At 40.6% G+C, this 19,189-nt stretch overlaps 4 protein-coding genes across 7 annotated transcripts; 3 read left to right on the forward strand and 1 right to left on the reverse strand.

Annotated features, from left to right (window-relative positions):
- The first annotated feature begins 61 nt into the window (after positions 1-61).
- Positions 62-6,367, forward strand: ciz1a (cdkn1a interacting zinc finger protein 1a). Of its 4 annotated transcripts, none has more exons than XM_055153830.1 (16): positions 62-178; positions 578-800; positions 1,418-1,545; positions 1,626-1,843; positions 1,914-2,022; positions 2,094-2,187; positions 2,417-2,505; positions 2,590-2,651; positions 2,736-2,915; positions 3,008-3,138; positions 3,225-3,318; positions 3,400-3,513; positions 3,584-3,721; positions 4,114-4,189; positions 4,312-4,433; positions 4,508-6,367. In XM_055153830.1, exons 2-16 carry the CDS (start codon positions 646-648, stop codon positions 4,934-4,936), a joined length of 2,139 nt encoding a protein of 712 aa, XP_055009805.1. In that variant the 5' UTR covers positions 62-178; positions 578-645; the 3' UTR covers positions 4,937-6,367. The 4 variants fall into 4 exon arrangements, with proteins under 4 accessions (XP_055009805.1, XP_020780820.1, XP_020780822.1 ...); XM_020925161.2 differs by having other exon boundaries at positions 73-213; XM_020925163.2 differs by having other exon boundaries at positions 73-213; positions 2,614-2,651.
- Positions 6,368-6,385: 18 nt separating this feature from the next.
- Positions 6,386-7,469, reverse strand: bbln (bublin coiled coil protein). Its single transcript, XM_020925249.2, has 2 exons — positions 7,144-7,469; positions 6,386-7,035 (listed from the first exon to the last, which is right to left on the reverse strand). The coding sequence occupies exons 1-2, from the start codon at positions 7,229-7,231 to the stop codon at positions 6,794-6,796; spliced, it is 330 nt and encodes a 109-aa protein (XP_020780908.1). The 5' UTR covers positions 7,232-7,469; the 3' UTR covers positions 6,386-6,793.
- Positions 7,470-7,507: 38 nt separating this feature from the next.
- On the forward strand, positions 7,508-10,442 carry surf2 (surfeit 2). Its single transcript, XM_020925220.2, has 6 exons — positions 7,508-7,753; positions 7,906-8,057; positions 8,346-8,449; positions 9,174-9,359; positions 9,436-9,557; positions 9,630-10,442. Exons 1-6 carry the CDS (start codon positions 7,679-7,681, stop codon positions 9,720-9,722), a joined length of 732 nt encoding a protein of 243 aa, XP_020780879.1. The 5' UTR covers positions 7,508-7,678; the 3' UTR covers positions 9,723-10,442.
- A 303-nt stretch (positions 10,443-10,745) lies between these two features.
- Positions 10,746-19,050, forward strand: surf4 (surfeit 4). The gene is made up of 6 exons (XM_055153833.1): positions 10,746-10,974; positions 12,577-12,763; positions 15,454-15,530; positions 15,651-15,694; positions 15,820-16,006; positions 17,987-19,050. The coding sequence occupies exons 1-6, from the start codon at positions 10,927-10,929 to the stop codon at positions 18,251-18,253; spliced, it is 810 nt and encodes a 269-aa protein (XP_055009808.1). The 5' UTR covers positions 10,746-10,926; the 3' UTR covers positions 18,254-19,050.
- Positions 19,051-19,189: the final 139 nt, after the last annotated feature.

Consider the following 19,189-nt stretch of genomic DNA (forward strand, 5'->3'; position numbering starts at 1 on the left):
TATGCACATTCAAGGTAGATAAAGAGTAGTTCGTTATCATAAACACTAGAGGGCGCCACATGGCATGAATACTGCAGGCGTCTTATTTGTTTGGGGTTCATTTTGTGCTGAGTTGCATCACGGCACCGGGTGAAGGATACGAGCTACCACAGTTTCCAAGTAACGTGGAGCTAACGATGTAGTTATACTTAATCGGATCTTGCAGTGTTAGGGGTAGGTTTTATGAGCCACGAGATAACAGGAATAGCAAAATAGCAAGTTCCCAAGCGAACTGACCTAGCTGGCCTACCCCCGCTGAATGTGATGTTAAGCTAACAGTAGCTAAAGAAGCTAACATTTGTTTGTAGCAAGTATTGCTGGGTCTTTTCGTAATACATTTTCACGATTGACTAAAAAAACGCAATCGCTTAATTTAAAACAAAGTTCGGTTAACAGTCAAATGTGGCTAAGGTCATAGAATGTGACAGCTAATGTTTTCAACGCGTGAAAAACGACCTGTTGTCAGCAGGTGCACATGATGGGGCCCAGAGTAGTTTTATGTTTTCTGACAAGAATGTGTTTTTTTCTTTCTCTTCAGGCGTCATAAAAGGTCCAAACCTATTGTTTACTTAGCGGCTACTGCTCCTTGAAACAAAGGCGAGCGTGATGTTTAACCCGCACATTCACCACCACCAACATCAGCAGCAGCAGCAACAGCAGTTTCACCAGCATCTACGGCAACTACAACAGCTTTTCCAGCAGCAACCTCCACCTCCGCCACCTCAGCCCTCTGCGGGGCATCATGTTCCCCATCCACCGCGGTAAGAGACAGATTTTATTTTTAAGCCACCATTGCACACTAGAAACTGGGGCCTTTGAGATAGTGCCTCTGGGGAGAATCGTGGGTTTTCTTGGTGGAGACCTTGGTTAAGGCACAAAACCTTGCCTCAGCCTTTTTCCACTAACTGCCACTTAACTGATGTAAAGCTGTGATGAATATGTACTATCCTACCAAACCTATAATAATTAGAAAAACGTGAAAACTGTGTACTCTTTGTGTAATATTGACATGTTTTTTTCCCTTAAATTAAAAGCATTTCCCATAGGTATGTGTAAACTTGCCCAATCAGAGATTCTGTTACACTAACATTAACGTGATCCGACTATTCTTGTAATATTCATAATTACCAGGAATGGTCCAATATCCAATTTAGTGTTCTACAAGAAATATCTAATGAATCTCTTAAAAAGGATTCTGGGTGTCTTGAATTGTGCACTGTGAACTTGGACTTTATTGTGATGAATGAGTTAACTCTAAATTCATTGTTGTCTTCAGTGCATACAGCCTAATCAATGTGGATTGAATCATATAAAGTAATACATCAGTAATTGTAGGTAATTTACAAACTACATATTCACTTCTATCTTTTCTGTCCAGAGCTATTCCTGTGCCTCCTCAACCTGCACCCCCTCCTAGGATGGTCAATTTATGCCAGACCACTCAAACTACTATCATTGCTCCCAACCCCATGCTTCAGGGGGCCCTCCTGATGCAGCAGATGCAGGGTATATTGTATTTATGTAAAATATACTGAGACATGTGTCTTCGTTTATTAGTATGTTCATTCTTTGCCTTCATTCTTTAGGTAGTATGCGAGGATTTGGAATGGGTGGACAACAGTTTCGTCAGTTCTTCGCTGCTGGAGCACGTTCTTCTCTGCTTGGCCCAGTCCCCATGGGTGTGGCCATCAAATCCCCCATGATGGGATTCCCACCTGCAAGGCCAGTTTATCCTCATGTTCGGTACTATAACAATAACAGCAGTGGTGTTCCTGGATCCTCCTCTGCCAGCTCAAGTGCCACGGTAATTATAACAAGACTTGTTCACTTCCAACTAGATGTTTTTACAAAAGTTTAATGGACCCTGTGTGTAGGATGCTGTTGCTCGTCAGGCAGAGAAAAAGAGAGACATTGAGCAGGTTACACAAGATCTTAGTGAAGACCAGCCAGGCCCTAGCACTGCTACTGAAGCCAACGAAGCTGGTAAAGCACTGTTTTTCCTCATATTTAATCTAGGATGTGTATGACTGTAAGATATTGTGTTTGCTTCATAGGCCATACTGCAAATCCTAATGATTGTGATGGATGCTGTACATTATCTGAGGAACAACTTGAAGAACCTGTAATAAAGAAGCAGAAAACACAGGGGTAGGTATACTTTTGATTATTTCAGGTTTCAAAGAATGTGAATTGAAAGTTGCCTTTATTTATGAAGGTACACTCTGAATGAAACACTCTGTTGTTTACTGTCTCTTTTAACAAGCTGTGTAGAATAAATTAGCTGGTGGTTTAACAAGATGCTTGCACAAACTCTTTTTACTTCCTGCTATGAAGATTCTTGATATTATTTTTGTTCATTTTAAAACGTGCTTTTTAGGTTTGAGGTGAGAAGAGAGGAGACTGTTGTCTGTGTAGCTGATGCCGATTGTGAAATCATCTCTTCAGACAACGATAGTCAACCTGAAGGTATAACACTCTAACACTAAATTCAGACTTTTTTTTTTTTTTTTTTTTTACTCTTAACAAGCATGTATTGTGATTTTCTAAAAGAGACTGCTTCTATTGTGGGTTCAGAGGTTCTTGAATCAGAAAATGAAAGCTCAGCAGCAGAGGTGAGCTGCATTCACAGTGTATAATATAATATTATAAGAAATGGGTTCATGTGTGTGAACATTTTTTTTTAACTGTTTGTCAAGGCCCAAGGCTCTTTAACTGTACCTGAGGATCCGCATGTTGATATGCCAGTGGTGGATATGCCACAGGAAGAAGATTGTTTACTGACTGCAGAAAGCCACGGGGAGGGAGAAGAGGATGTGGAAGAGGGTACCAACAAATTTTACTGCTATCTTTGCAGTATCACATGCCATAACCAACAAGTAAGTTCATTAGACACACAGTAATTTATTGCAATTTTTACACAATTGTGTAATTTCTGGGGGGGGGGGGTTTGTTTTGTTTATTTTTGTAGAACTTTAGAAGTCATATGAATAGCATTTCCCACCAGCAGAGGATGATGGAAATTCAACATATGAGCAACGCTTGCCTCGTTACTCTGCTTCCACGATTACAGGACTCTCTTCAGGGAAACACCAAGGATGAGTCAGTTTACAGAATTTGATAAAAACCATTGGTGTGCTTAGTGTTTTTCTCATTGTAGAGCAAAATGATTGCCCCCTTTTTTATAGTGAGAAAAAGGATGAGTTGAAGCGTTGGTGTGCAACCTGCCAAACACATTTCACCAGCAGCGTTCTAGAGCACCGCCAAACAAAGGAGCACAAAGTACAATCTCATTCTGTCTGAAACGTTTTTATTTGTATTCATTTCACTTTTATATAACTGGGTCTCTCGTCTCTTCTCCAGCTTGCTAGAAAAACTGCAATATTCTCCTGCACAATCTGTAAGAAACACTTCAGGTCTTCTCAGATTTTTATACAGCACTTGCAGACCATTGAACACAGAAAAAAAGTGGAAATGGTATTTTTTTCTCCCTAATTTTACAGACTTACCTTTACATACATTTGCTTGACATGTCTTTTTCTTTTAGGTCCAGGAAATTGAAGGCTGTGAAGAACCGACAAAAATCCCAGATGGCTTTTTGGTTGAAGAGGAGGGTGCTGTGTCGGAGGATGATGAAAATATAAATCTAAGCAGTGCAGAAGAACAAGATAACTTGGATAAACAGGTATGGGGGTGTTGTAATCTCAATATTTTCACTTTTAATCATCTATCGGCTATTGGCCTTTAAGATCAGTCTGACTAAAAGGCATATGAAGCTGTATTTCCACATTGTGCAACATTGCTTAAGTTGATAAGACGAAGAGGGAGCAGCATAAAATGCACTGCTTTCTAATTGGTATGTAGGGCAGTTTAACTGTAAATGTCTAAAAATTATGATGATGATCAAAATTAGACCTACTTATTGGCCTAAGAATATTGGCAGAGCTTATCAGCCATCAGTTGCATTGGTCTAAAACAAATCTGCATGAACTCTTATTGGTCTTTAGGGGTGTTAAGTAGATTAACTCAGGTAATATTATATATTTAAACAAGTAACAGTATAATCTACCATATTAGGATGGAGGAATGTCTAAAGAAGTGACCCTGGAGGATATGGATGACAGTGTCCAATATGACCCTGAAGTACTCTATGGTTAGTGACGACTCTTTGTACTAGCAAATCCTTTCAATACATGCTGTTTTTTTTATTAGGATAACTACTGAAATTAGTACATAGTACATCCTCCATGTTACGCTTTTTATGTTTTCACGCAGGTGGAAGTTTTTTTGTTCCAGTTGCTGGGTTTATCTGCAGACTTTGCAATAAATTTTACCATTTTGAATCACCAGAGCTGCACTTGCACTGCAAATCCTCTGAGCACTTTGCAAAACTAAAGGTTGTTTAGATAAAAGTTTGATATTAAAATGTTACAATGTTGTTTTTATTCACACCAAATTCTTTTGTTTTTAGAATTACAAAACTGACCAAAAATATGCAGCAAGCAGAAAATGTGTTGCTGAGGAAGAATCAAATACATGTTCTTCACATCCCACCTGCGAATTGAGCTCCAAGCAGCCATTTGTTTCAGTCTGCCGTATACAAATGGAGACAAATGGGCAGACAGCTGAACCAAACGTGTCTCGTGAAGATGTCACCATTTCAACACCTTGCGCCAGCGGCCCAGGCTTAGAACACACCGGGATGGAGGAGGCAGCTACTTCCCTGACTGTTGGACATCAGGACAGTAGCGAGACTGTCCCAGCAGTGACCATAGAGACTGCACCTAGTGTTTCTAATGAAGGAAATGTAGATGAGCAAAAAGGAGTGGTTGGGAAAAAAAAAAATAAGGCGACCACAACTACAAGGCGGAGGACAGTGAGAGTCTCAAACAGGCGCTAAATCTATGAATCTGGTAAGAGTAACAAATTATACAGTAGTTCATACTGTCTTTATAATCATGTGTGAGATACAGTGAGTACAATTGGTAGACTGATAAAAATAGAATTACTGTACAGGGGAGGACATAAAGTTTACACAGTTGCAAGGCACTGATGTTGGCCATTGTGTTGCATATTTCAGATAATAATGTTGCTTGAACATTGTTCCATGTCCAAGATTAAATTTTTTGAATGCAGATAAATCAAGAAATACAGTGAAAAGTGCAACAGCTGACTTCAGATTACACTACACTTTTACCCATTACTCCAGGTACTGAATGAAATTATTTGCAGCTGCTTTATATGGGAAGTTTGATTATGAAGTGAAATTACATTTCTAACAATGTAGCTGGACTGTAGCGTATTCAAAAGTAATATGTAATCAGGTAAATCACTAAGGTACTTCAAAGTATTATCATAAAACAATTTAAAGTGGAAACACTGAATCCACTTTTTTGCTACTGAACTGTGTATATGGTGTTTTAGTAGCATTATCTACTATTTCTAGTCATTTTTGGCAACTTTAGTGTAAACAAGATACATTTGCAGCTTTCTGGTTAAATACACCTAAATCTACAGCAAGTTTGTGCTGACTCCATTGGCTTTTGCAATTTTTGGTTGTCAGTGACATTACAAAAGACTTCCCTAATTACAGCAGGGGTGTGTGTGCAAGGGTAGGAATTTGAAGTGTAGATGTTTGACCAAACACACAGTTTCTTATATGTTCAGACTCTGCCCCTCCTCTCCCCTTACGCGCTCCTTTAGTCCTCCAGGTACTGCCCAGTTTAGCAACTCTTATTTCAAATGTGGTTGTGAGCAGAGTTTGGGTGTTTAGTTCCACTTAGGGAATGTACAATTCCTCAATTTTGCTGATAAACACTTTTTTAATGATTTAACATTTGATGTAGACTTGAATATTTGATGGTTAAAAAATTATCCTCTCTTAGGGTGCAGAAAACTTGAATTTATAGTTACTTCAATGGCTAAAACACTTGTTTGAGTTTAGTATTTTCAGGCAAACGTTGTAGTATTTTGAGTGTTGAGCTTGATGCTGTCATACATTGGACTAATGTATGACCTGCTACCTAACAAGTTTTATCCTCTGAAACTCAATTGTATTGAAAGGCCCTAGCTTGTCTGACCTATATTTAGTCATGAGTGACTGTCACATGACATAAGTGGCAAAAGTTGACAGTTTCAGAAGATGACATTTATATTCTCAGATGATGTTGTATATTTTTTGTGGTTTTTTGTGTGTGTGTTTTTTTTTTCCAGCTACTGACAATTTAAAGATGAGCAAGTTGTAACTTCTTCTTACTTACTTTATAAAATGTAATGTATTTTTTGAATGTTAGTTTAATTGTTTTAATAAAATTACAATTTCCATACTTAATTTACAAGTAATATACCATTAATTTGCCATGACTTTTATTGAACACACATGAACAAACATAATAGAATGGCTTGCCATAATTATTTTATTCTGCATGCATCTAGATTCTTAGATAAGCTGTTCATAAATATATCATTTCTGAGGACTAACCATGGGATTGACATGCTTGTCGACTTTTTCCAACTGTTTTTTTTTGTCACAACAGGAAGAATGTATTTACTTTGCCATATATTGGCATTACAGTATTCAGTCAGATTTTGACATCTTTGAAACTGATTCCCTTCGACCAAACATTATTTTGTAAAATATGCACAAAATTAATAGAATGAAATAGAAAACTATGATCACATATGGTATTTGGAAATGGGGAAGCGCAACACAACAGTACACCGACAATTTAATAGGTACAGTTGGAGACAAATTCATCTAAGTCTTCTCTTTCTCAATGGTCTGCGGTTCATTGGACTCCTCGTTAAAATCCTGTCCAGGTGATGAGCTACTCATGTCAGGTAAAGTGGATCCATTCAACTGGGCCCTGAACTCCAATCGTGCCTGCCTGTTTGACTCGAGTAGTTCATGTAATTTGCCATTGAGTGCATCATTTCTCTCCTCTAGGTCATCCAGATAAGAGTTGATTTGATCCAGCATTGAATTGACAGCAGCGTATTCTAGAGAGAAAAAAACATCACGTGAATGTTTGTCAACGCCAAGTAACTAGAAGCCTGCCAGTCTACAGCATAGACTGTATGGTCTGCAGTCTTGACTCTCTTACGTACCTTCATCATCAAACTCATCGTCGTCGTCGATGATGCCTTCCTCTGCTGACATGTTGGGATCTCCATTTGGACCACCCGACATGCTCATACAGTGTTAGTTGTGTACAGTAAAAATAGATGTTGGCTGGAAAGATGACCAAAGCTAGCTGGGGTTAGGCTAACTAATCTATACGATTTTCAATGTCACATATTTACAAATACAAAATCCAGAAGAGTCTTTGTTGTTTTGTAGTTTATATGTCCATATGTCCCTTCTTTTATCAGAAGGACATGGGGGAAATGCACTCTATTGTTGCGAACGATTATCCCATGTGATTATCTTACCTTCTTGATGTTTTTTCAGTTGTAGCGCAGGTTCATTTACCGCCCCCTACTGCGCAGGAGTGTGGACCTGGTGCTGGTGCAGTGGGCAATAGAGGGCGCTCCAATATTATTGCGGTGGGCATGTCACGAACCCACGTGTGTAGAGGTTTCCTTGATTGGTGTTTAGTTAGCATCACAACTGTAAGCTCTCTGTTTGGTGTATGTTTAAGTCATGGATGAATTATCTGCCGAACTCAAAACCTTTCTTCGAATCCATCCATGTTTTCAACTGACCGAGGACAGAAAGGTTCGTGCACAAGTTTTATGAATGCGGTTCGAAAATCACTCTTGCTAGCTGGTGCTATTTTCATACTATAGGTGCTAATTATAATAAACAGTAAGGTGTTCTATTTATCGCACTTTTGTTGCTCCACTTTATTTAAATGTTTGTCATTTCAGGTGAAATGTACTCTGAATGGTCACGAATTTCCGTGTAGTGTGACAGAGCTACGAAAATTTACCCAGGCAAAGAAGTACAAAACTTTGTCTGCTGCTGCGGAATTCAACTACAGCCAGTATGAGCCACACATTGTACCAAGCTCCAAGCAGCCGTAAGCATGTACCAAACTGTCAGTGCTATCTCAGACTGACATTCAAACCCACAGTGTAAAAAACAGCTTTCTGGGGAGATTGTGTTTTGTGTTTCTATTATCTATACAGTGAACGTCTGAATATGATCTTTCAACTTAGGTCAATAGACTGTATAAAGATGTTTATATACAGCCTATGTTAAATCTGGAAAATATTAAAAGACTGCTTTTTTTAATTTTTAAGATTTGTGTGTTGTTGTTTTTTTTATTATTGAGTTTTTAATTACTTAATGTTGCTTGTTTTTCCAGAAACCAGCTCTTCTGTAAGCTGACTTTGAGGCACCTAAATCGGAAGCCACATCATGTCACTAGACATGTCAGTGGCAAACGATTCAAGAAGGCTCTTGCAAAATGTGAGTAGCTTGTCATCACTGACATTCTCATGACAGTAGAAGGTAAAGAGCAACTTCACTCTACACATCATATTCTCCAAAAATAATGCCACAAATTACTCCAAATGACTAGAACAGATCAAAAGAGCAGGAATCGCCAAGATTCCTCCATTGCCTGATTAATTATTTTTTTCTCTAAAGTGGCCACACTTATTGGATCAGGGGAAAACTTTCCATAGGAGTAGCCTATGAGTAGACTACCTATCAGTGTTTCAAATATGTAGTGCTGGTATAAATGAAGCCATTCAAAGTTACCAGTGATGAGTTTCTGTGAGAATAATGGTGTTAGTCCTACTTTGGGTTGCCAAAGTATATTCTCTTTTGAGGCTCTATTTTCACACCTTTGGGATAAGGGTAACTTGAGATGGGGTCACCATGCCTTTTATATTTACACTTCACCACACAGTAGTTGTAGAGTAAAATAGAGTAATAATAGAGTACAAACTTCAGTATTTGTCTAGCTATACCAGTTGTGTTATTCTTTCTCTCGTCCCTGCTTTCCTATGGCTGCCAAGCTGAGCAAAGCGTTGTCCAAGTAGTGAATACCCAAAAGTAAAAAACTTTTAGAGGATTAAATTTTTAAGCATCAAAGGCCTCAAATAAAATTTTGAGAACAGTATTTAAAGTTCATTTGTTCTAGTCAAGTATTAAGTTATACCTCTTCTAATGACATCTGCTACTGTAGATGAGGAGTGCCAGAAACAAGGCATTGAATTTGTTCCAGCCAGACTGAAACAAAAAAGACCAAAAGACACTGAGGAGGACTTCAGACATGGACACTCTTCGAAATATGCAAATGGAATGTGGGAACCTACCTCCAGTGAAGGGGAGCACTCAGATTCTGAGGACAGCATGAGTGACCTTTATCCATGTGAGTATTTTTGGCACACAACTCTATTTCTTGTTCTTCAGTTAAATTGTGTCAGCCCAGCTTGGTTTCTCTACAGCGTCCATGTTTACTTTGAAAAATACGACTGAACAAAAAGAAGGGGATTGTGATGAGGAAGATGATTTTATGACAGATGAAGATGAGCAAATGGAAAACACAGAGATATCAAAGCGTAAAAAGGTTAGTTAACTTTGAATATATAACATGACATAAAACAATTTATTCCCATATTGAAATTCATGTATTTTACAGGCTCAGAGTACAGGCTTTCAGAAGAAATTCAGGAATAACAACTGGAAAGCACCGTGTTCTAAGAAGCAGAAAAAAGTGCCACATGTAAAATAATTCCTACATCAATACAGAATGTTTTTCAAAATAAGATGGGGAAAAAGTCCTTATTATACCAGTACAAATTTTCAGGTTCTTGCTCAAAGACTGAACATTTAATGCAGTAATTCAGTCTTGAGTCTCTTTTTTTTTTAAATCTTGTAACATGTATTTATTGCACCTATTTTCATATGCACACGAACTCATGATCATTAAGGGCAAGATCCCAGATGACAAGAGACAAAAATTAGTTTCTCCCACAGGTGCTCCCTAGGGTGTGAAGAGCCACTTCCGTTCCTCCACATTGTGAAGCAATTGTGGCTATATGAAAAAATAAACCTTAATTTGCTTAGAGCAGAGAAGTCCAAACTATGGCCTTGGGTCAAATGAAGCCCTCAGACTTTTTTTTTTTTATTGGCCCTCAGTCCTCCTAAACTGGCCCAGTTGATCATAGGCAGTACTTTTTATATCAGATGTTAGTAATTCTACCGCTTTAACATCAGCATCACATTGTGATTCAGACTTTTATTGTTGTTCCAACCCATGTTAAAGATATGGCGACCATCTGAATGAATATGTGGCTCTTGGTGACTAAAGTTGGGGCACCCCTGGCGCAAGGGAGTTGTTCAACTATCATGTAGGGCCTAGGCTATATGGCGTTAAAAGGATTGCTAGAAGTGTAATAATTTGGTTATTTGCTATAAAAAAAACAAATAAACTTGTGAATGTCTAATTTAACTTGACAAGTAAAACCGAGTAGACATTTATTTTATTTTATTATTATTTTAAGTCGACTTGTTTTGGGGCTTTTGAGGTAGCCCCATGGATCTGTGGGTTAGGCCTGCCTATGTAGGATATGCTGTAGATGCAAACTAGCACTTGCATATAAGCGTGGTTCACAAATATCATTAACTGATAATTGGTGAAAAACATTTCCTAGCACAAATAAAATAATAATATATGGACACAGGGACGCGTTTAGTTTATGAACAGTCGGTATACGTGGCAGGCAGTGGTTGCAGTACCATTAGGGGGGCTTTCGTCAAACTCGCGGGGCATTGTGGGGCGGAGGCGGCCTTTCACGGTGCTCTCTGATCGGGAAATCTTCAAGTAAATAACGTTTACAGGGAGTGAACTGGGTACTGCGTGCGAGGAGAAAACAACACACTAAAACTGTGCTGCACCGAGCCTGTGTTATTACACGGTACCATATTTCAGAAATATGGGACAAGAGGATCTAATGAACACAGCCGAAGACGTGGCAGACCAGGTAACTTCATTTTAGCATACAGTTGTTAGCGCTAGCGGCTGATAGCACGTTAGCTGCTAACATGCTTTTTTACTATCTGTCACGTTGACCCGTTTCAGTTTTACTTGTTAGCCTCTTATATATGTTTGCTGGGGTGTTCTTTCTGGCTTTATGGCAACATGAGTTGGTGACGAATTAATTTCTCCGTGACAGAGGTAGTTAGAACTTGGCAAGAGTTGTCAAATGTGCTATATATTTATAAATACAGGATCTTCTCAGTGCTATCAACTCAAAGTCCTAACATTATACAACGAGAGCGGTTCAGAAATGCAGCTAAAAGTTAACTGTCCAGATATACTCAGATGCTAGCCATAGCCATCCGGTTTGCAACAGCACAGTTAATTCCAGCCAGACAGAGCCAGTCAGCAGTTGTGAAATCACACATCTCTCCTTCTTAATTGTGGGTAATTGCTGATTAGTCATATGGTCTACTAGAACTATAAATATTTTGCATCTTTTGTGATTATAAATTGGAAGAGATTGTTACATTACAGTATCATTGACAAATTCTTCTAATTCATCTAGCATTTGTGGAACCTGTTTCGCATGTTGTACATACTAAAAGATCATACAAACATGTGACAATCATGGTCTTAACTTCTCTTTACATTAGTTAGCTGTTTAAGGGCAATGCTAAGGAAGCTCCCCTTTTAAAATATTTCTGCTTCCTTACTTTTACTACGTCACATTCTAATGTAACTGTTTCAGTTGCATTTTCATGCAATTGTATTTATGTTTTATGTAAAAGAGCTTTTGTTAAACATTACGAAACCATTTTGGTTTAAAACTTTTCCATAACATCTCAGTAGACTAGTAGACTCAGTAGTCTATTTCTAGGCTGTGGCAACCTCAAGCTCGTGTGGGATTGGCCTGCTCTCCTCTCATTCATGCTCTGCACAGCAGTTTAGTTGGAGTTGGGAAATGCTGATTGGCTGCTGAGCTGACTGTGCTGATGTGGACTGCCAAGGGGGTGGGGAAATGGGCAGGTTAAGGCTGGCCTACTCTGCTTCATACTTTACTAAGGAACATGATGTGATATGGGTATTACTGGTTAAAAGTGTAAATCAGTGACTTGGTTACCCTATGTAACACCAAGTGCTCTCCACTGATAAAAATATTACAGTAAAGAGGCATATTTCCAATTGATCTAAATGACTCATGTGAAATTGTAATTTAAAATATTTAAGTTTTACAAGGATGTCTTCTTACTTGGTACTTAATTCTACAAAATGTAGAATAAATGCAGAATAAAACCACCTTGCTCTCCGATCAGCTGATGCCAACCTGGGGGGGACAGGCCTTCCACTACTGCCTCCACCCTCTGGAACCCCCTCCCAAATACACTGGAGGCTTGTCTGCTCTCAGAATCTTCAATAAAGCCCCGAAAACCTGTTCAAAACTGCCTTCAAATAACTGCATGCCCTTTTTTATCTGTCTCTTTTATTTGTCTTTTGTGTGTTTTGAACTATATGAAGTGTCTTATAAGTATTATGTCTTATTATATGTGTCATTATTATATTAGTATGTTTTCCTTTTCATGTTTTGCTGTCTTTACATCCACAGTTCCTTCGGGTCACAAAGCAGTACCTTCCCCATGTGGCACGTCTCTGTCTTATCAGCACCTTTCTTGAAGATGGCATCCGCATGTGGTTCCAGTGGAATGAGCAAAGAGATTACATTGAGGCAACCTGGAGCTGTGGTTATTTCCTGGCAACATGTTTTGTTCTACTTAATCTTGTAGGACAGCTCGGTGAGTAACAACAGATATACATTTTTGGTGTTGAAACAATGAGTGGAGATGGACTAAAGGCCAATACACTCCAGAGAATGTGCCTCACTAATCGGCACACATTGAACACTACAAAAAGCACACTTTATCCTTGGAATTCGAAATCAACAAGTTCCACTTGTAGTGCAGGCTGTAGTGCAGGCTGTAGTGCAGGCTGTAGTGCAGGCTGTAGTGCAGGCTGTAGTGCAGGCTGTAGTGCAGGCTGTAGTGCAGGCTGTAGTGCAGGCTGTAGTGCAGGCTGTAGTGCAGGCTGTAGTGCAGGCTGTAGTGCAGGCTGTAGTGCAGGCTCACACCTGGTGTGTATCTATATTTGTTGTAGTCTAGGTAATAATCCAGTGAATACATCTTCCACAGCATTTTCTACTAAAAGACCCTGGTAAGACTTTTCTCTCTACCCTCAGGCATAATACTCAAGTTCATTTAACAGATTATTTTTTTAAAAATGTCGAAATCTCATGTACTTTGATGGATAGATCCATTCATCCATTTTCTTCCGCTTATCCGGAGCTGGGTCGCGGGGGCAGCAGTCTAAGATGGAACTCCCAGACTACCTTTAACCCGCATACTTCCTCCAGCTCCTCCGGGGGGACCCCAAGGATTTCCCAGTCCAGCCAAGAGACATACTCTCTTCAGCATGACTCGGGTCTTCCCCGTGGCCTCCTTATGGTGGGACATGCCCGGAACACCTCCTGAGGGAGACGCACCGGAGGCATCTGGAACGGATGCCTGAGACACCTCAGCTGGCTCCTCTCGATTATGGAGGAGCAGCAGCAGCTTTACTCTGAGCTCTTCCCATATGAGGGAGGAGAAGACTTTGAAAACTGAGCTCTTCACCCCATCTCTAATGGAGAGCCCAGCCATCCTGCAGAGGAAACTCATTTCGACTGCTTATATCTGCAAATCTTGTTCTTTCGATCATTCCTCAGGTGAGGGTAGAAATATATATTGACCGGTGAATCGAGAGCTTTGCCTTTCGGCTCAGCTCCTTCTTCATCACAATGGTCCACATCACTGCTGTTGCTGCACTGACCCGCCTGTCAATCTCACGCTCCATCCTCCCCTCACTCATGAACAAGAACCGAGATACTTGAACTCCTCCACCTGAGGCAGGGACTTCCCACCCACCAGAGAGCAAACCACCTTTTTTCCAGTCCAGAACCACGGCCTCGAATTAGGAGGAGCTTCATCTTCATCCCAGCCGCTTCACACTTGGCTGCAGACCGCCCCAGTGCACATTGCAGGTCCTGGCCTGATGAAGCCAACAGGATAACATTATCTGCAAACAGCAGAGAAGAGATTCTGTGGTCCCCAAACCAGACCCCCTCTGGGCCCTGACTGCGGCTGGAAATTCTATCCATAAATACAATGAACAGACCCGGTGACAAAGGGCAGCCCTGGCGGAGACCAGTATGCACCGGGAACAGGTCTGACTTACTGCCAGCAATGCGAACACAGCTCCTGCTCCAGTCATATTGGGACCAGACAGCCCTTATCAAAGGGCTCCGTACCCCATATTCCCAGATCACCCCTCACAGGACCCCACAAGGGACATGGTCGAATGCCTTCTCCAGATCCACAAAGCAGATGTGGACTGGTTGGGCAAACATGAACCCTCGAGCTTGATAGAGAGTATAGAGCTGATCCAGCGTTTAGTGGCCAGGACAAAAGACACACTGCTCCCCCTGGATCCAAGGTTCGACTATCGGTCGGATTCTCCTCTCCAGTACCCTGGAATAGACCTTACCGGGGAGGCTAGGAGTGTGATTTCCTTGTAGTTTGAACACACCCTCCAGTCCCCCTTCTTAAGCAGTGGAACCACAACCCCAGTCTGCCAGTCCAGAGGTACTGTCCCCGAACGCCATTCGATGTTGCAGAGATGTGTCGGCTAAGAAAGCCCCACACCATCCAGAGACTTAAGATACTCAGGATGGATCTCATCTATCCCCAGAGCCTTGCCACTGAGGAGCTTGCCAACCACCTCAGTGACTTCAGCCAGGGTGATGGACGAGTCTGCCTTCAAGTTCCCAGCCTCTGCTTTCTCCTCAGAAGATGTGACTGTGGGATTGAGGAGCTCCTCAAAGTATTCCTTCCACCGTTCCAACAACATCCTCATCAAGCTCCACTTGCACTGTAAACAGTGTTGGTGAAGCACTGCTTCCCCCTCCTTGAAGCGTGGGATGGGTTGCCAGAATTTCTTTTTTCTTTTTTTTCCATACAACTTTAAAAGTCTGTCTAAAAATTTCCAGCAGGGGGTACGGATGCCTTTTTTTGCCACTGTGGAAATGAAGCTGTTTAAGCAAGGCTGAAACTTTAAAATGTGTGAGGAGAGTTCAAAGACCTCCTGAACTTCAGTGAAATAGTTACTTTAATCAGTGATTAGTTGTGACTAACTAATTTAGGGCATAGTTATCTTGTCTGCAAAAACATGCAATGTGCTGAGGGAAGAAGCTTTATGTAGAGTAATCACTTGAAAATTATGGGAAAGGTGTAAATTGGCATGTGTGTATGTATATGTGTGTGTGTATATATATATATATATATATATATATATATGTGTATATATATATGTATGTATGTGTGTATATCTGTGTGTGTGTGTGTGTGTGTATGTATATTAATAACTAAATAAAAGTTTTGCCTTTCTTTTGCAGGTGGCTGTGTCCTTATCCTCAGTAGAAATTTTGTACAGTATGCCTGTTTTGGATTATTTGGTATCATTGCGCTACAGGTGAATTTTATATTTTATTTTTTTCATGTAATTATTGAGAACATAATTTAAAAAAAATGTTTATATTTTATATATATATAATGTTATAATATTATAAATATATATATATATATTTTATAGACTGTAGCATACAGCATTTTATGGGACCTCAAGTTCTTGATGAGGTAGGTGTCATTTTATTTTAGTCATTTTAATTTGGTCAATATCATCTACATAGATTATTATAAATCCAAAGAATCTGAAATATTGAATTGACAAGAAATTTTGTGATCCATGTTCCCACATTTAGAAACCTTGCCCTGGGAGGCGGTCTGCTTTTGCTGCTAGCTGAGTCTCGTTCAGAAGGAAAGAGCATGTTTGCTGGTGTTCCCTCAATGGGTGAGAGTTCACCAAAGCAGTACATGCAGCTGGGAGGCCGAGTTCTCCTGGTGCTCATGTTCATGACCCTGCTTCACTTTGACTCCAACTTCTTCTCTGTGAGTATGCACAGTATGAACTATTATTTACAAACAAATAGAATACTATGAACCAATGAGTTATAGTGACTATGTTTCAATGAGCATGGCCAGGTGGGACAGTGTGTTTGCCCTCCATCAGAAACTGGCAGGGGCTTTACTGTCCTAATACATTATCTCCTCGCTGTTCAAACATGGCCCAGGCTTTTCGCATCATTTAGTCCATCCACTGACGTCTCAGCGTTTACATGCATAACCTCGCGAAACCACGTGCGTTATTGCAAAGGCGGGTCCACGAGCAGCCGCAGCAGGACGTACACGTGCAGCACAGGCTCTGTGTTTATCAGTGGGAAAGATGATCAAATTTGACTGAGGCGCATTTAGCCGCTTGTATCACCTCCACAGTGAAACTAACAGCTGAAAAGACTTGTATTTACCTTCTGTACAGGTGCACCACGGCAAATAATTTTAAAGCACATATTAACAGTCTTTCTGGACCTGGGCTCTTTCACACAACACAGAACAGCCCCAGGAGTACGTTGTGCTGATGGTAAACGCACAAATACAACCAAAACTTCATGTTCTCTGTGTATTTTGATGGGGATACGTGCATCAAAAAATAGGATGGATCCTATTTTCTGAAATCTCTATTTTCTCAATCTAGCACGTACAGTGGCTTCGGTCTCCTTCACTTTCCAAAAGTTGCAGTTTTTCTGCTTGTGTAGCGCGAAATACACATGCCAGGCCCTTAGGACCTGGCTAAATGCGCCCAGTCAAGCCCGATCGGCCCCCCCATGAACAAACAGAGCCACAGAGCGCGTGCACGTCCTGCCGCAGCTGTCGGTGGAGCCGCCCCCGCGCCGACGCGCAGCTGTGGCCCCACGAGGCAACGACACAGGCGCATCCTCCATCTCCAGGCGGCCCTCTTCCCCCCTACTTGCCATTTCTACACGTGATATGCAGCACCCACCCTCCACACCTCTCCTTTTGTGCCAAGGCGAAACAGGTCACATACGGGCACAAGGCTACAATGCGCCAGCTGGGAACCATGGAAACTGTATGGTACGCACACGTCCCGAACCGTGACAAGCGAACCAAACGTTCGTTTTTTTGTTTCGTTGTTTTTTTCATGAACCGTGCCACCCATAATAAATATATATATGATTTATATATATATATATACACACACACACACACACACACACACACACACACACACACACACACACACACACACACACACACACACACACACACACACACACACGAAATCAACTCAGCAACTGCAGGGTGTATATATTTATACTCCGCTAATGACCCTGGTTTCTGGTATAGTCCATGTTTGCTCCCGGAATCGGCTAATCGGCTCAGTGGTTGCAGTGTATATATTTATACTCCAGTAATGTCTGTGGCTCCCACCCCGGTTCCTGGGTCTTTCTCTTTCTTCCGGATAATAATGTCGCTACATCTCTGGACTGTCATCCCTGATTGGTTGATTCGGTGCGTCTGACGCAAAAAGTTCAGCATTTTTACTTCTGACCGCGACACCCTGGATTCACATCTTGAGCATTCAAATTTGTACTGTGCTGACGCCCTAAGTCACGCCACAAAAATGCCAGACACCCTAGACACGCGTCCTCATAGACTTTGCATATAAACTGGACGCCTTGACGCCCCGGTCTCAACAGGCCTTAAGGCACAACTAAATCATGTCCAACCCAGGTTTAATCTAATACATCTGACTCTGCACGAAAACAGCATCAAAAGGACTGGAACTGCAGCTGAATGTCGAAGCCCAAATTTCTGCTAATTTATCAAATTTATCTAAACTTGGACAATTATCTAGGAGTGTAGAGGACAAACCGATATATACTTTTAGCATTAAAGGATTAATTACCCTTTTAAATGTATATTAATTTTGGAACAGACTAAACCTCTTCCTCATTACATATTGTCCTTATTTATTTAAATTGTTTTCTTTCTTTTCACATTTCTTTTCAGATCTTGCAGAACATGGTTGGAACTGCCTTGATCATCCTCGTTGCCATTGGCTTCAAAACCAAACTTGCAGCCTTGACACTTGTTGTTTGGCTTCTGGCAATTAACGTCTACTTCAATGCTTTCTGGACCATCCCCGCCTACAAGCCCATGCATGACTTCCTCAAGTATGACTTCTTTCAGACCACCTCAGTTATTGGCGGGCTGCTGTTAGTGGTGGCACTTGGACCTGGTGGAGTGTCCATGGATGAGAAAAAGAAAGAGTGGTAAATTTCAAGGTGGGGTGGACTTCACAGCACCACTAGGTATCCCCCCCCCCCCCCCCACTGCCAAGGACAAAGGACCCCCTTTTCCCCCATCAGGGTACACCTTTTTCTATGTCCATAGACCACCTCAACAATAGATTGCATTTTTCTGTTTTACACCCAAAGTTGTTTAAGTTAACATGCCATATTTTGACAGCTTTGTTCTATATAATTTTAACAAAAATGGGAGCCCATTGATTGAATTGTGGCTAGTCAAAGAAAGGATGCTATACATATTAAAATAAGAAATTTATGCTCTTTGTGCCACAGAGATGTATTTGTGTTGTTGTTTATTTGTTGACGAGGAGCCTTTTTGGTGATCATGAATGAACCAAATGGAAACATGCCTACTGCCCCCTCATGCACCCTCATCGATCTTGTAGAGTGAAGATATGATCATATCAACATCCTGACTCTACAGACTTTAGCCTGTTCCTCCTCATTTCTGTTGTTGGTGTGGGAGAGATGTATCAGGAGTTTATTGTAATTCAATGGGTGGTGAAGTGATGTCATGCTTAATAATTAGATGTTGCATAAATACATGTTAGTTCCAGGACTTGTGATGGACATTTTCTACTTAATGGTTATCTTTGGCAAATGTAAAAACTTGTGTGCAATTTGGTTTAAAAAGGGGTGGGGCTCAACCTGTAACACAGCATTTTGCCATCATCTGGAGTAGCAAAGAGGACTAGTCACCAGCCACTTTGTCTTTGCTCAGTGCTTTTTTGCTATGTATAAAATAAAACAAGATACGTGTATTAATTTCAGAGGTTTATATTGTATTTTCGACCAACAGTTTTCTTTTCTTTTCTTTCTTTTTTTTTTTTTTTTTTTTTTTTTCTTTCTCAACGTTTATGGCAATGAAATAAAGAAAATGTCAAATGTTATCTCGGTTGAGTGC

Source organism: Boleophthalmus pectinirostris, unplaced genomic scaffold, assembly GCF_026225935.1.
Source record: "Boleophthalmus pectinirostris isolate CB_2022bp ecotype Guang Dong unplaced genomic scaffold, ASM2622593v1 HiC_scaffold_18, whole genome shotgun sequence".
Taxonomy (NCBI): domain Eukaryota; kingdom Metazoa; phylum Chordata; class Actinopteri; order Gobiiformes; family Gobiidae; genus Boleophthalmus; species Boleophthalmus pectinirostris.